The sequence below is a fragment of the Poecilia mexicana genome, unplaced genomic scaffold (genome assembly GCF_051168715.1).
Source record: "Poecilia mexicana isolate PSO_F unplaced genomic scaffold, ASM5116871v1 scaffold_18, whole genome shotgun sequence".
NCBI classification, from domain to species: domain Eukaryota; kingdom Metazoa; phylum Chordata; class Actinopteri; order Cyprinodontiformes; family Poeciliidae; genus Poecilia; species Poecilia mexicana.
Window position 1 is genome coordinate 2160724 of NW_028263387.1, and position 18194 is coordinate 2178917.

Sequence of the window (18194 nt, forward strand, 5' to 3'; positions counted from 1 at the left end):
AGAGTACATTTTCTTTTAACAGGTAGATTTTAACAGGTAGATTACTGGATATTTCAGTACATAACAGAACAACCTGATAATCAGATCCATCATTTTTTACCCGGTTTTTATTTCTGTTGGTAAGAGAAAGTTCCTCTCGGCACACCACCAAAGAGATGTCCACTCACTAACAGATTGTCTTCAGGTTGTTGGGCTGTTCGTGAAGTTTGGCTGGAGACACCAACATGCTCCTCTGCTGCATCGGATAGTCTTCAGTCTCTGAGTAGGACAGCCAGTGTCAGTCTCTGGATCATAACGAACAAAAAACATAACAATGAGAAATGGAACGAAGGAATTTTTACTACAACTCTAACAAGCCTCAATTACAGAAATGTAGGGTTTCAGAGATATTAACACTTACGTAATCATTTTTGGAGCTTGAATCTTCGAAGAATCCTTGGAAGTTATTTACGTTTTGCTGGTTTGCTGCCATGATTCTAACACACCTGCGCAGCAGCAGCAGGTCTACTTTGCTGCCTCACAGGTGTAAACCCAGCGCGAGCGTCTCAGCGTTAATGTTGCGTTTAAAGGCGGCTCGGAAAAACAGGTTACGACTTGTTAGCAACGGATTAAACTGTTTTAACTGCTGTAAAAGGTGACAGAGGACACGGATATGGGAAGGGCGGGAGCTCCTATTTTATCAAATTTATATAGGAATAACAGACTGTTGGCCATTCCAAGGTAAAAGCAATAAACAGCTTCCAGTCCGGGGCCCGCTACGGACACCGAGAAAGCTCAAACAAGGTGTTGCAGCAAAGTTATCCCACTTTTTCCAACTGCATGCGCCCTAATCAGACACACACAGTGCATGTTTTCTCCCAATCTATGGGAGAACGGTACCTGATAGGGAAACATGAATCCACATCCCTTCAAGTAGAACTTTTTTTTAAATACATGCACACTCAGTTTTAAAGAACCTAGCACCGCGCAGCGAGAGCATTACACGTTTTTGATGTGTGCCGTTACTGTGTAAACACAGATCGTAATTAGAACGTTTTCGTGTAAACGATCCAACAAAAACGGAACAAAACTTCCGTTTTTGTTGGATCGTTGTCGTGTAAATGCCCCCTGAGTGTTGAGTTAGACTGTTGGAGTTAATTTAGAACTCAACACTGGACTGGATTGCTTTTTGTTTAACTCTTTGGAACTCTTTAGTGAGTGTTAGGGAAACTAACACTCATGTTGTTGAATTAACACTGTATTTTTAGCATACAACACTTGCACTGGAAATCTGACACTTCCAAATTTGCTGTGTAGTCAAATGTGAAACAACCAATCACATTTTGTCAAAGGCCATCATCAAAATCATCAAGAAATACACGTCAAATTTTTTAATCAGTGTATTCACTACTGACCAAAGGAAACTAAGCAGGTAGGGTGATAGCCTTGATTTAAAGAAATGTATTATTTTTGGTTGTTTTGCAGTTTTCTTAAAATCTGTTCCAGATTTGAGGTGCATAGAAGCTGAATGCTGCTTCTCCATTGGGATACAGGATAGACTAGAACCAAAAACATTTAATTTTCTTGTAGAGTATAATGATTTCAAAACTAACTTCAGTGCAGTTTCATGGTTCCGTATCTGCCAAATCTTTTGTGCTTTTTGAAGACCAAGTGAACAAACACTCAGATAGCAGTCATTACCTGGATGTTAATGACTGTTACCTCATTGTCAATACATGTACATGCTCTGTTCATGTATTGCACATGCCAAAGCAGTGCAATACATGCACTGGCTACTCTTAAGTAGTTTCAAAGGTTTTGTGGAAAACTGATTTTTGAAAATTTTCTCCAGCCCAATTTCATTTTGTAATTTGCTGCTACATATTAATTTTGTATTACTTTTTCCACAAATTAAAAGTATTCAGTATTTAGCTTTTGAACAATATACTTTAAGATTTTTAGATGAGCAAAAACAATGCTTCTCTTGAATTTATGGTTTCTTCATCTCTACAAGTTGCAGGAAACTGGTCTTTGAAGAAAAAAATGGGTTTCATGGCATAGCCCAGGGTTCAGCTCCATGAAGGTTGGTGTCCTGCAACTTTTAGATTAGGTTCTACGTCAACATACCAGAATTAGAACTTGACTGCATATGATAATTCAGGTAGGACCAGGATCCCTGGTAGAGACTATTAGAAACTATCCAAGTTTGCTGAACTCCATGTCTCATTTACAAATACCGCTTCAACTTCAGATTGGTTTGTATTAACTGAAACATTCAAGTTAAATCCAGGGGGGTTATGGGCCAATTAATGGGCCTTAATTGCAGCTACAACAACAAGCAGCAATTAAGGCCAGTTCTTGGACTGGTAAAATAATACATTTCTCTCCATTGTCTTCAAACGTACACAAATTTTAACCAACTGTGCACCATTTTCAAATGTACAGATGTTTTATTCATTTACATCAGCCTGCTTTATTCCATATGCACAGCTTCCATATTGAACCACAAACTTGTTTGCTTATTGAGCTCAGACTGTCCCAGGGGGAACTCTGGATTAAGGGAGCATTCCTGTTACAAACTTTAATGGCAAGTATTTTGGAGGAGAAAAAAAAACAAAAAAACCTCAAGGCAAACAAAAGGAAAAACAGAACAAATGCCCAACAAGGGCTTTATTAAAACACCACTTTAAACATGGGAATGCCACACAGCATGGATAACTGCAGCACCAGGAAAACAAGGGAAAGAAAGCTTCTTTGAAGCCACTTGAGACAGAAAAAAAAGGTAATAAAAACCCAGGTGAATAAATGCAAGATTAACCATAAAAATTTCTAAACATGTTTGGATCCAAGACATTTAACCACTTCAGATGCAGACTTCAATCCTGAGACGGCACACCATCCAGAGCTCCTCAGGTTATACAGTCTTCTGCTGGCCCTTCTTTCCAATTAGAGACTTGTGGATGTGTGGGATCACACCTGGCCAAGAAAAATCATTAGACAACAAAATAGTGTTTAAAAATGGTCCAATACCAAGGTGTATAAAAGCATCTTTACCTCCACCAGCAATTGTGGCCTTGATAAGAGAATCAAGCTCCTCATCTCCTCTGATGGCAAGCTGCAAGTGGCGTGGAGTGATTCGCTTCACTTTAAGGTCCTTTGATGCATTTCCTGCCAACTCCAAAACCTGGACAGAGTTGGGATGCTGTAATGGACACAAAGAACGACTCTTTAAACAAATTTTAAATTGTTTAACCATACCTCAGCAGTGAGGTATTCAAGAATAGCTGCGCTGTACACGGCTGCTGTGGCTCCCACTCTGCCATGGCTGGTGGTTCTGGACTTCAGGTGTCTGTGGATACGACCCACTGGGAACTGCGTGGAGAACGAAGGAAACCACCATTAAAAATCTGAGAAACAATACGGTTCAGGACGGCCGTCCCATCCGTCACAGCGGATGGGACGGCCGCCGATGGAGCAACCTTTGCGATGTGAATAGAGGAAAAGCTGTAGCAATGAATGAATGTGTTCAGACCTGCAGTCCTGCTCTCTGTGAGCGCGAAATAGCCTTTGTCTTGGTCTTTCCGGAGTCCTTCCCAGCCTTACCGCCAGCCTGGTTAACACAGAGAGCGGCCACAGTTTGCAACAGCTCAGTGGATCAGCACCGCCAAGCACAGTTCAAATAAAAAAAGCGAGTTGACAAACGCTTTTATCTTTTAGATACCCGCTGCTTTTTCAAAGCTATCGGTTAGCACGCTAAGCTAGCAGCAGCTAACGGCTACATGCTAATGACAAAAAAAAAATTAAGAAAATATCCCTAAAATACAGCTTCTTTAAAAACAAAAATACATTATGTTGTCGCGGACATATTACCGAATACGAACAGCGATACATACCATTTTATATTTTTCTCAGATAGGACCTTACACCGCAGTACAAATTTCCTTGCTATCGTCTTTAGCCGCTTCTGAAACAACTTGACCCGCTCGCCAACCGTTCCTCATTTATATACTCACTTTATCCGGGTTCCTTCCACTAGCCAATCACATATCACATGTATTCAGCCAATCAACAACACGTTCGTGGTAAAGTTTTGTGAATGTTTCCTATGGGTAATGTAGTACTTTTGTTTGAAGGCTCTTGTCTTCTGCTTCCCAACATAAAATATAAGAGAAGATCTTTTTAATGTAATGTTTAAAAATATTGGAAAACTTTGTAAAGAACAACTTGTCTCAACTTATACATAACATATAAAACATGTTTTGCAGAACATGTTCATAAATGTGTTTTTTCTCCCCTTTGAGTCACTGTTACGTTTTTAACATCTCTGTGTCAAAAATAAATTCAGTTTGTCTCAGTTTGTGAGATTTTGTTATTTTTTAGCATAAATAACCGAATGTATAATTATTATTAATGCTGAACGATGCATCTGGTTTTTCCAACACATGACAGAATATAATCTTAAAATTTCAAAATGTTTTGGATTATTTTGCTCTCTTTGGAGCAAATTAGCATCATTAGCATTCATTTCAATCAGCTTTTTTTTCACATTATGAGGATGTACTTCATACTTATGACCGCATGAGGTCAGTGTTGGTCTTTATTTGTTTTTATCAAGGTGAACTATAGACCTTCAAACCTTTTATACAGTCTGAGATCAACATTAAGAGCTTATACTTAATAATAAACAACCTAGTGAAATGTTGCCATCTATGATAGTTATGTTGAATTAATCTGGTGTACCCAAACTGCACTGCTGTAAACATCACTCCTCCATTTATAACAATCATTTCATTAATTGCACACAAAGATAACATGTTTTAGTCTAGTCAATGCTTTCATTGTATTACTACATTCTTGTTTTGTATTTTTGTAGTGTTATATAGTTATTTAACACTGTGCAGTTGTAATTTGTGTATTTGCTGTTGCATTTGATTAATAATATTACTCTCATAGCTTCCACAGTGAACTGTAAAATCAGAGTTAAAGCTATCTTCTAAACTTTAACTACTCCTAAGCTAATAAATCACCTGAAGGTTGATAAAATAACAACAGGTCTTAAGTAAGTAAGTAAGTAAGTATTTTAAAGTCCATTCTTTTGACCTCTGGTGAGTGTGTTTTCAAGCCTATTGGGCAGAGGCCATCATAGCACCCCCCAAACCCCCAAAACTCAATGAAGATGTTAACACCCCACACCCTCTACACAAGACAGCGGTTGCCCATGTTACTCATATCAGAAACTGCCACTGCTATTGGGTGAAAGAGAGCAAACAGATAGTCACAGTAAACACTCAGTTTGTAGATGATGGTATCATCCAGTTTGGTGCTCGGCTGGTAGACAAGCTGCAGCTGATCCAATGAAGACCTCACCATGGGGCAAAGATGCTTGAGAATCAACCTCTTGAGGGTCTTCATCAGATACAAGTCAACCTTCATTGGCTGAGGCCCTTCAGATGTTTTCTCGCTACCATTGGTACCCTACTTCCTGTGGGGTACCTGGCACCACACCTCCTGATGGTTCAGGAGGGGCCTGAGCCTGAAGTTTCCCCACGAGTATTCACAGGATCTGCACTGCAGTTCAGGAGTCTGGATAGTATCATCTACAGGCTCCTGAGGTTGTAGTCACTTCGTATAGGCCAGTCATATAAAACCCCTAGGAAATCTATCAAAGTTTGTGGCTGTAATGTGCCTAAAATGTTAGATAATCCCAAATGAACAAAATAATTTTCTTTCTGCTCTTATTGCTTCAAGTTTATTATCAGCAGTAGCTGATTGAGGAACAGCTACTGTAAAAGTTAGAGATGCCAGTTTTATGTTGTGTTAATGTGTAACGGAGTAGAGTTAGACTATGTGTGTGTGGGAACTTGATAAGGCTGTATGTGTGTACATGTGTGCCTGAGACAACACACACAGCTGGTTGTAGGCTCATCTCCCCTCAGTCAAATACCATTCATTCTCAGGCTCACTCCCCTTTCAGCAGCCAGTCATTCACTCTCTCCTCTGACTTCTGCTGCCTGCTCACTCTCCTCTTCCTTCTGTCAGGCCTGGAGTCTTTGTTTATCACCCCATAGAGTCCATAGAGTTTCTGCATCCTGTTACTCTGCTTTAATGCTTGATTTTCAAAAGCTTCCCTCTCATCCATTTAGCTTTCCTTCCTCCTGCTGTGGAAACAGGACTTATACAACAGAGTCTTTACCAGAACTTTGGGGGAAGGTTGGAACCCACTGCAAACATGTGCCCAACTTAGGGCACATGGTTGTGAATAAGAAAGCCAGGATGCTCCACCTGTTGCAAAAGCAGCAGATACTCTGGTCTGGTCTGGACTCAAATGCAAAACACAGAGAGGTTCCAAATTCAAAGTTATTGGGACATTTTGATACACCACGGTCAGAATACAAGGTCTTAGTTTAGAAAGACAGAGATATCTCAGTTGCCTCACTTCCACCAGCTCTCTCTGGGAGAGTTGTTGTAGTTGCTCTCTGCACTACAATATTATATAAAATGAAGATCCATCATCTTACATGCTTTTCCCTGGTGGGATCCCCAAGGGCTGGTGCCTATCTGCAGCGGTCTATCATTTCAGAATAGTAGCAGAAACGGGCTTCTATTCTCATCTGTGCTCAGTGCCACCTGGATCGTCACTGGAATCTCCGTCGCTCATTCTTACTAATCTCACTCATCTCTCCATGGTAGACTTTCATCATCCACATAAATAAGCACCATCTACAGCTTCTGGTTAAGTTCCATTCGTATTTCTGAAAGAACAAAATACTCTGAGCAGTAATTAAGCCAAAATGGTACAATAAGTATTTGCATTTTGCACCTAAGATATTAAAGCTTTGTCTGTAAATATGTTCTACCTTTGACTCAAGTAACATTTATAGCTTCATCTGGTTAAAATTACTGTAAAAATTAATCCAGTTAATCAAAAAAAAAAAATTCAACAGATCACTATTGGGTCAAGTAGAAAGGCCAGAGCTTTACAAATGATCAAGTATTCACTAAAACAATGCTATAAAAAACTTTCAATGAAAACCCTCTAGAATGTGCCATTTTTTTGTCCAGTTAATCAATTGTCAGAATAATCAATAATCATTAGATAATTAATTAAAATAATAATTGACTGCTGCCCTAATCATATCGCAAAGTTGCAGAGACTCCCATCACATTTAACAGATGAAGTCACTTTAAGAACCCTGATGACACACCTTAGTTTGAAGTCTCTTATTTTGAAATATGGTAACAGCTGCACACGATGCAGAAATATTTAGCGATGGCTAAATGCACTTCAGAGAGAGAGACATGGGTTAGCAGTATCTGATAGAAGAAAAACAAAAGCCTGGGATTGTTAAGACCAGAGGGCTCACAGGAAGAGGAAAAGGACAAAGCGCGTGAGAAGTTGTGATATCACTCTGTATTGGTTTCACAAGAGGAAGCAAGCAGAAGTAGTCTTGGTGGGAAAATATTGCATGTGAAGTGTGGAGTATTTCCTCACTATGCAAAGAAGAGCAGGTAAATGTCCTTTGATTTAAAACATGTGCTGAAGACAAGAAGTTCTACAGTGATTCTTTATGAACACTAAAAGCCACCATGAGACCAGCAGTTCCCATAGCTGCTAATAATTTTAGCTGATGATATCATCCTAGAAGGATGTGGGTCAACTTAGAGGAGAAATATTCAGCCTCATTAGAATAAAGCTTAAAATGCTGCTTCTTCTCTCCACCCCCTTTCCATTCAGTTTCCTTCAGTGTTCACATGTACTAATGAACTATAAATACTTAAGTACAGTTAGACCATTACTTCTGTTTGTTTGTCTTAGTGGTGGAAATAGAGAACCTGTGTTCTCTATTTCACAGCACACAACCAGCACACAACAACCAGTGTGCTGGTTGTTGTGTGTCTGCTCTCTCCTCTTCCTCCTCTGCAAGGTGTGATGGGCAGGTGTAGCTTCCGGGTGGCATGCATTTCCCTCATCAAAAAGCAGTCCAGAGCATACCTGTCAAGTTTTGGACTTGAGAATACGGGAAATCTCGCTGTCCGGTGGTATTATCAGAGCAAGGGGGTGCACAATACAGGATGTTTATGGGAAAATACTAATACAGGAAGACAGTGGGAGAGGGAGGTAAAAATGGGAGACTTGACAGGTATGGTCCAAAGCGCTTCAATGCTACACCACCAACTTCCTCATCAAAACTCACCATTTGCCTGGAGGAGATAAACTTATGGATGGAGCACAGCTTTCTCCAACACAACAGCTCCAAAGACAAAGCCATTCTAACAGGCACTTTCTCATCAAACCATAACTAGCATCTCCTTCTCTGGTTCCAGTATTCCACTTTCATCAGTAGTGACAAGTTTTGGTGTAAAAAGACGTTTGAATCTCATATCTAGACTTCCTTCTATTGCCTATGAAGCATTTACATAATCCGTCCTATACTCTCCCTCTCAGACATAGAAAAACTGCTCCATGCCTTTGTCTCCTCCAGACCGGACTGCTGGAATACACTTTTCAGTGGGGTTCCTACCAAGAGCCTGCAGATGATCCAATACATCCAACACTCTGCAGCTAGGATCCTGATGAGAGTACACAAACATGACCACATCACTTCCATCCTCCACTCTCTCCACTGGTTTCCCATTTCCACCAGGATTGAATTCAAGATTTCCCTCCTTACAAACCAATGAATCTATGGAAATCTTTAAAATCAGATAGAACTTTCCATAGGTTAATGTAGTCACTATGACAGAATTATGGATTAGTTGTGTTACTGAAAGTCAAATCCACCATGAGAGTCTCCATCTCCCACTGTCTGGTGCTGAGGTAGACCATGGTCACTGCTGCAGTGGGAGGACTGATTACCTGCTGTACCTGCCCTGTTTTGGACTTCATACAGGAACAGCTCACCAACTAATTTTAGCTAATGAAGTTGTCTTGAATTGGTCGTGACCACAGATAAATGTGCCATCCAATGCTTCCACATTCCACTTCTGCTCTGTGTCCTGATACTTTTAAGAGGCACTGAGTACCACCAGTAAGCCTGACCTAGGAATAGGTCTAATATATATTAGATGTATTAGACATCATTATTGACAATATGTAAAGTTATTAAAATCAGGCAACCACATAAAAAGCCTGCACTTACTGATGTGATGGTAAGAACAAAACATGGGGGAAGGGAAGGATATAAGCAGAGAGAAGGGGTTAAACAACTTTTAATTTTAAAAGTTAAAAGTATTAAAAATCCAACCCACCTCCCCCACATGCATGTGTGTGGGAAGGGCGGGGTGGATTTCAGTCTGAATGATTACCGTCCAGTGGCCCTGACTCCTGTAATTAGGAAGTGCTTTGAGAGACTAGATTTACAGCACATCAAAGATCATATGCTCCGAGACTACAACTCTCACCAGTTTACATATCATGCTAACAGACCCAAAGAGGACACCGTTGCTGTAGCTCTCCACTCAGCGCTGATCCACCTGAAGCAGCAGCAGAGTTACGTCCTCATTCTTTTTGTTGATTACAGTTCAGCCTTCAACACAATAATCCTGGACAGACTCGTCTCAAAACTGGTTACTCTCAGCCTTCCTCTTCTCATATGTGCCTGGATAAAGGACATCCTCACCAACCGACCCCAGACTGAGACTCAGTCCTCATCTCTCCTCTACCTGCACACTGAACATCGGCTAACCACAGGGCTGTGAACTGAGCCTTCTCCTGTATTGGCTCTACACCCAAGACTACAGTCCAGCCAACAATAACAACTAAATCAAGTTTGCTGATGACACCACAGCGGTCAGACTCATCTTACAGGGTGATGAGGCAGCCTACAGAGAAGAGGTCCTGAAGCTGGCGCCTTGGTGTTCAGAGAACAACCTCACTCTGAATACAAAAAAAACCCAAGAAGGTTTTTTTGTGGTTCTTTGCACCAAAGCTTCTTGCTCAGATCCAGCTCCTTTCTATATCAATGGCAGGAGTGTGGAGCGGGTCCTCACCTTCAGGTTTCTTGGCGTTCTCGTCTCTACCGACATCTTCTGGACTGATAACATCACAGCAGTCACCAAGAAGGCTCAGCAGTGGCTGCACTTCCAGAGAGTCCTCAGGAAGCACAAACTAAACTCCAAGCTGCCGTTGACCTTCTCTGCTCATACATGCAGATCCTGCTGACATAATGCATCACAGTATAGTACTGCAGCTGAACTGCTGCAGACATGATGAGGCTGCAGAGGATTGTAAAGGCTGCTCAGAGGATCGTTGACTGTCCTCTCCCCTCTCTAGTGGACATTTACCCCTCCCACTGCCTCAGCAAAGCGAAGGCCATCACCAAGGACAGAACCCACCTTGGCTTCAACCTGATTGACCTGCTGCCCTCTGGGAGGTGCTACAGGTGCATCAAAACAAAAACGGACAGACTCAAAAACAGCTTTTTCCCACAAGCAATTAAGACCGTAAACTCTCACATGTGCTTATTATATGGTAGTTATTCATGCATGTCTGTATATATAAATTTAACCATTTAAATATTATAAATATCACCATATTTATGTTTATAATGTAGATTTTTTTACATTGTTTGGACTGTTTTAGAGCTGGCTTTAATCTCATTGTACATGTGTGCAGTAACAAACAATAAATTCTAATTCTAATGTACACACATGCAGACCCATGTCTGCATGTGTGTCTGCAGACATGGGTCCCATGGCTAGAGTACAACATGTACTCCAGCCAGCCAAGTACTACACATAATGGTTTCTTGCAGCTGGATGTCTAATCCCAGAAGAATTTAAAAGAAGGTCCAATGAGATACAGTGGTGGGAGGGAAGATCGGAGGGACATGCATGTGTGTGGGTGTGTTTGAGCTCCTAATGGGGCCAATGGGGCTATATAAGTACAAAGTCAAGCCAACTATAAGAGGACGTGCTTGTTTTGGCTTAGGTATACACTGGTAATAATGATAATAAAGTATATTCTATTCTAATGGTTAGGATAGGCTAAGGGCCAGGGTTAGACTATAAAAATGACTGAAAGTCAATAAAAGATCAAATCACTAGTTAAATTGTATCTATGCAACACGAAAGATGAGAACTGATCATGGTTTGTGAACCAATGACTAATTTCTCACTAGAATAATTTCATTACTTTCTGAATTAAGGGCAAAGGGGAGTGGTGAGTAGTAGTGTTAGGCATAAACCCAATATGGGACCCCAGTCTTACTCTAGAACCGAAAAGTTTTTTTCTTCCCTATTACTTCCAAACAACAAGTTAGCATGTAGATGTGTCTAATGACTGCTTCAGAAACTTGGTGACTCCAAGTCGTCACTATGTGCTGCAGTTCTCTAACAGTCGGCTTTGGAGATGTTTTTACCTCCATCACCATCCTGCTCAAAGTGCGTGGTGTCATGATAAATATGGCTCCTCATGCAGAGGGTTCAGTAGCTGAAAGAAATTAAAGTCATGGACCAATTAAAAGTTCCAATTGGAACTTCTAATTCCAGTTAGAAGTTAGAATTAGAAGTTGGAACTTGGAATTAGAAGTTCCAACTTGAAGTTCTTGCTTCTAATTCTAGAAGTTAGAATTCTAATTTTTAACTTAAAAATGTAAATTATAAAAGATAGTTTTGGATAGGTTTATTTTTTGGAGGTGTCATTAACTGTACTACTGGTAATGGTAAAAACAATTCTTCATTGGGTTGAGAATTTTCCCCACTCCATAGTCATTGAAATAAATTTTTTCATACATTTATCCACATGTGGATATTTGCATTTACAGCAGGTGCATGTTATGGTGGCTGCAGTCTACAAACTGGGTGTATTAATGTGAAGAATTCTAATGCTGGACGGTAAGGGAACTGACTTTCTGGAGCTTTATCAACATTTGGATTCTTTAAAGAGACCAGAGATCCCATAGTATAAACAGATTTTAGCAGATTACTTGAAAACAACTTTATAAACAAATAAAATGTTTGTTTAAACACGTCATAAATTTTAGGAAACAAAAATCATCATTACATGTCATTTGTAAAGCCCTGACTTTCATAAAGCGACGGAAATGGTTGTGATGGTTACTATGAGGAGCTTTAGAAGGCGGGTTCAGAAAGCGTCTGCGTATGTGCGTATGTATGCGCGCGGTGTAGTCATCTGCTCCTAATAAGACGAGTATAAACCTCAAGGCAACCATGGGAGACAATGCAGCCTTCCCGACGCTACTTTTGCACTGAAGCGCTACTTCACGTGTGTGTGTTCAGCCGCATCCGAAAACACTGGACACAGACTTCCCACTGCTGCCTTATAATGGACACATCTCAAGAATATGCTTCCCGCTCTGTTCATAACATTAAAGTGATTCAAAAACAAATCCGTAGCAGAATTACCGTAGAGAAATCAGCACAACCAGCAGAAGACCCGCCCACAATTATGTCAGTAAGATTTGCAGCCACGCCCACCCTCTTCGAACCCTCGCTCAGGCTGCACCCTTTCTAAACACAATAAAACCAGCCAAACTGAGGCAGTTAGTTTCCGTTCTGACTTATCAAAATAATAATTGAAATCAAGAAACTTTTATTAATTTCCTATTTCTTGAGAATGGGAAGTTTATGTATTCATTGGACAAAGAAAGTACACCCTCCGTGTAAAGTTGATCTGTTCTTCTCGTTAGAAATTTTATCTAGGTGTACAAAAACACTCTCCACATATGCAGTTGCTTTCTCATCCCACACTATCATTATTTATTAAACACAGAAGAGACAAAAATGAAAAAGCAGTTAGAGAAAAACTAAACACCTCATGATTTAGTCTGCCCTATACAAACACTCTGGCTCCTATTAAGATTTTGCCAGTCTCTGATCACCTTTTGACTATGTTTTAGAATAGAATAGAATAGAATAGAATAGGCACCCTGACGAGATCATTTATATGGAAAGTCAAAGAAATGGCAAGATGCACTTACTCTGTAAATAAATTTTCTATCCAAAAATGACTACAATGAGCAATTTTATATTGAGGACAATGACAAAATATTCTGGATTTATTTTTCTTGTTTTAAACTAAGAAAACGGATTTCTCAGTTTTCACTGTTGAAACTGAGAAATCCGAAATGGCCAATGTACTCTTAGTCATATGTTTGCAGCATAATTAGGCTAATAATTAGGATTTGGCAACTCCAAATTCAAATTTGGAGTTGCCAAATTGGAATTTGGCATCTCCAAAACCTCAACTTGTGCCAAAAGTCTACACAACCTGGTAGAAAAGTGATCACATTTTCATAAATTCTGGTAAATGTTTGCAAAAGAAGTCTTTCTTTAACATAATCTAAGCAAAACACAATTTTCATGTGTAGTTACGATCCTACATGTGCATAAACATTTTTCTTTTAAGTTTCAATACTTCAATTGTCACATTTAAGATCCTGGGTAAAAGTGATCGCTAAGGAGTTGCCATATAACACATATTGAACTTTATGGCTATTATACCCAGGGTATAAACTATTTTATTATTACTTCTGATTATTTCTATCTGTAAATCAGTGACACACATAGTAATATACACCATCTATCTATGAATATGTCCTGCATTGTCAACAGTAATTAGTGCCACAACAAATTGGAACTTGAATAGCTTTCTGACTTACAACTCATCTAACTCGCGTGTGACATCAAATAACACCAATAATTCTGAGACAAATCAAAAGGTGATGAATTAGCATGTTCACACAAGGTGAAGCTCACAACCTCAACATCCATATCTGGTAACCATATCACTGCATCTTAACAGTCCATCTCTGATCCATGTCTACATGGTCCTGGCTTCTATTCATCTTCTGACTGTTATACACATATCATTGGGGCAGGCAGATCTGTTCCTGTTAACCAGTTAATATGAGTTTGGGTTACATACAGGGAGCAAACTATACATAACCATCTCTATTCAGGGAACTTTCATAACCTTAGACCTTTAAGAAAGCATTATCTACCACCCACAACTAATGTTAACGGTTCACCTGTCACACTCAATATGGCTCTTTTAAATGTTCGCTCTCTTTTAAATAAATCTTTTATTATAAATGATTTGATTTTAGATGCTAAACTGGATTACTTGTTTTAACAGAAACCTGGTTGGGCACAGATGCACCACTTGTGGTCACTGAGGCCTCTCCAACAGGTTTGAAATTTTCTTTCTATGCTCGCGAAGTGGCAGAAAAGGTGGTGGTCCTGCTTCAATTCACTGGGTGCTAAAGAAATTTCATTTGAGCAGGGCCCTTCTTTTGAGGATTATGCCTTTATTTTTAACAACTAGCAAATACTTTGTGTTACTGTCTAAAGAACACCTGGACAAGCTGCTGATTTTATTACTGATTTTTTTGAGTTTGAATCTTGTATTCATGCTAAATGTAATATGATTATTGTGACTGGTGATTTTAATCTACATGTTGATAATCCATCTGACTCTGACTAAACAGTTTCTAGAAACGTTAAAATGTATGGGTTTTATTTAGCTTGTCAACCAGCCTACTCACAACTGGGAGCACCCCTTTGACCTCGTTATTACCTATGGTCTGGCCTCCGGTGTGCCCTCTGTTGTTGACCTGACTGTGTCTGATCATCACTGTGTGTTTTTTAATGTCACTGATTTGATTCAGTGTGAGACCACGATTTGAACTGTTAGAAGGCGCCATCTTACCTCTGAAGTGATTGATAATTTTATTATGGGTGTTACCCAAAATTTCCCTGTTATTTTAGCTGCTTCTTGTGACTCAATAGTCAGCCAATTTTTCAACAAACTGAAATCTAACCTGGACCATGTAGCTCTGTTAGTTTCAAAAAAAGTTTTTAATAAACAACTATGCCCATGGGAAATGAAGATATAAAGAAACTCAAAAGAAATTGCAGGAAAGCAGAGAGGAAGTGGAGGAAAAACAAATTGACAATTGACTACCAAGTAATGCGCGAAGAGCTTAACATGCATTGCCTTGCAAAAGTATTTGGCCCCCTTGAACTTTTCAGCCTTTTGCCGCTTTTCAGGCTTCAAACATTAAGATCTCAAATTGTTATTATTTTGTGAAGAATCAACAAGTGGGACACAATCCTGAGTTTGAACAAAAATGTATTGGATATTTTAAACTGTTTTAACAAATAAAAAAACTGCAAAGTGGGTTGTGCAATATTATTTGGCCTCCTTGCGTTAATACTTTGTAGTGCCACCTTTTGCTGTGATTACAGCTGCAAGTCGCTTAGAGTATGTCTCTATCTAATAAATACAGATAAACATAACAGTACTAATCGACCAAAATTACAAATTTTTTTTGGAAAAAAATTGTCGAATTTTTTGTTTTAACCATAAAACGCGGAAGTGGGCAGGAGGCGGCGCTCATTAAGATCAGAGGGAGGTGGCAGACGCGGCGACGTATGGAGAGGGGGACGGTGCGGACGTGGGCAGGAGGCGGCGCGCAGCTAGATGAGAGGTGTTTCCCCGAAAAGTAAGACATATGTCTTACTTTCGGGGTACGGCTTATATTAGCCGACCCCCCTGAAACCCCCGATACGTCTTACTATCGGAGAAACACGGTATATATATATATATATATATATATATACAGTGGGGAGAACAAGTATTTGATACACTGTTGATTTTTCAGGTTTTCCCACTTGCAAAGCTTGTAGATGACTGTAATTTTTATCATAGGTCCTCTTCAACTGTGAGTGATGGAATCTAAAACAAAAATCCAGAAAAATACAATGTATGATTTTTAAATAATTAATTTCCATTTTATTGTGTGAAATAAGTATTTGATACACCAGAAAAATGAAACTTAATATTTGGTACAGAAACCTTTGTTTGCAATTACAGAGATCAGACGTTTCCTGTAGTTCTTGACCAGGTTTGCACACACTGCAGCAGGGATTTTGGCCCACTCCTCCATACAGATCTCCTCCAGAGCCTTCAGGTTTCGGGGCTGTCGCTGGGCCACATGGACTTTATGCTCCCTCCAAAGATTTTCTATTGGATTCAGGTCTGGAGACTGGCTAGGCCACTCCAGGACCTTAAGATGTTTCCTACGGAGCCACTCTTTAGTTGCCCTGGCTGTGTGTTTTGGGTCGTTATCATGCTGGAAGACCCAGCCACGACCCATCTTCAGTGCTCTTACTGAGGGAAGGAGGTTGTTGGCCAAAATCTCACGATACATGGCCCCATCCATCCTTCCCACAATATGGTGCAGTCGTCCTGTCCCCTTTGCAGAAAAGCATCCCCAAAGAATGATGTTTCCACCGCCATGCTTCATGGTTGGGATGGTGTTCTTGGGGTTGTACTCATCATTCTTCTTCCTCCAAACATGACGAGTGGAGTTTAAACCAAAAAGTTCTATTTTTGTCTCATCAGACCACATGACCTTCTCCCATTCCTCCTCTGGATCATTCAGATGGTCATTTGCAAACATCAGACGGGCTTTGACATGCGTTGGCTTGAGGAAGGGCACCTTGCGTGCACTGCAGGATTTTAATCCTTGACGGCGTAGAGTGTTACTGATTGTTTTCTTTGAGACTGTGGTCCCAGCTCTACTCAGGTCATTGACCAGGTCCTGCCGTGTAGTTCTGGGCTCATTCCTCACCTTCCTCAAGATCAATGATGCTCCACGAGGTGAGATCTTGCATGGCGCCCCAGACCGAGGGAGATTTTCCGTTATTTTGTATTTCTTCCATTTTCTAATAATTCCACCAACTGTTGTTGCCTTCTCACCAAGCTGCTTGCCTATTGTCCTGTAGCCCATCCCAGCCTTGTGCAGGTCTACAATTTTATCCCTGATGTCCTTACACAGCTCTCTGGTCTTTGGCATTGTGGAGATGCTGGAAACTGATTGATTGAGTGTGGACAGGTGTCTTTTATACAGGTAACGAGTTCAAACAGGTGCAGTTAATACAGGTAATGAGTGGAGAACAGGAGGGCTTCTTAAAGAAGAACTAACATGTCTGTGAGAGCCAAAATTCTTACTGGTTGATAGATGATCAAATACTTATTTCACACAATAAAATGGAAATTAATTATTTAAAAATCATACATTGTATTTTTCTGGATTTTTGTTTTAGATTCCATCACTCACAGTTGAAGAGTACCTATGATAAAAATTACAGTCATCTACAAGCTTTGCAAGTGGGAAAAACTGAAAAATCAACAGTGTATCAAATACTTGTTCTCCCCACTGTATATATATATATATATATATATATATATATATATATATATTTTTTTTTTTTTAATAATGCCTTTAATACGCCAAATTGAAATCTCAATGGTAGACCAGGCATTGACCTGGCGACCCACCGATTTCAAAGCAAACTCCTACAGCCAACACCATCATTTATGAAAGTATTTGATAAAATGATGTATTTGGGATTAATTTTATGCCGACCATAGATTTCTCATACATTAAGAGAACTGTACGTTAGCCCCTCTTGCTTGGATGAAGCTGAAGTTGGTTTCAATTGCAGCTTCCAATTTGGGAAATGGCTAACGGGCGATTCCACCTAATTTTTCACTACCATCAGCATCTTTAATTTACTCTAGCTAAAAAGCTACAACATCTAGACTCTTCAGATCTGGACTAGATTATTCTCAACTCATATTAGAATATTTAAAACCAAGTATGGGATTTGTGAAACCTTTATCTGATTTGTGAAACTTCACTAAAGAACAATTCTAGTGTTATTCAAAAGCATAAAAATTGTGAAGTCGCCCTTTATTGAAGTTTCACAAATCCCACACTTGGTTTTAAATATAGTGTTATTAATAGAGAATAATCTAGAAAGTTTTTCATTCTGTTATTGTGATAAATAGCATGGTTTACAGTAAATGTAGACTGTTATTTGTCATGTAAACAAATAATTATCTAGTTTGTATTGCTGCTTGATCCTTCAGCATCAGCAGCAAGATTATTTTAACTCTGTTCCTGTAGTTGAGCGTGGCTCAGGATACTGTGGTCTCCTGAACTTAACTCAGTAAAGTCACAGTGCGCTAGCTAAGGCCATAGACATAATATAAGAATAGACCCCGCATTGACCGCTCCGGCGCAGGAAATACGGCGGCCATCTTAGAGCGGTATACCCTCCTACTTTGCTTAATCAAAACAGCAGAAGATGCCTCAGGACTGAGGGATATTGTTGTTCGAATCTATGGATTATTGATGTGAGGGCTCCACAGACAACATTTCACAAGTAAGTTGGACATATTA

At 39.7% G+C, this 18194-nt stretch overlaps 1 protein-coding gene across 1 annotated transcript; it reads right to left on the reverse strand.

Annotated features, from left to right (window-relative positions):
• Window positions 1-2623: 2623 nt before the first annotated feature.
• LOC106910718 (histone H2A.Z) lies at window positions 2624-4018 on the reverse strand. Its single transcript, XM_014977400.2, has 5 exons — window positions 3873-4018; window positions 3512-3589; window positions 3238-3351; window positions 3034-3163; window positions 2624-2955 (listed from the first exon to the last, which is right to left on the reverse strand). The coding sequence occupies exons 1-5, from the start codon at window positions 3873-3875 to the stop codon at window positions 2894-2896; spliced, it is 387 nt and encodes a 128-aa protein (XP_014832886.1). The 5' UTR covers window positions 3876-4018; the 3' UTR covers window positions 2624-2893.
• Window positions 4019-18194: the final 14176 nt, after the last annotated feature.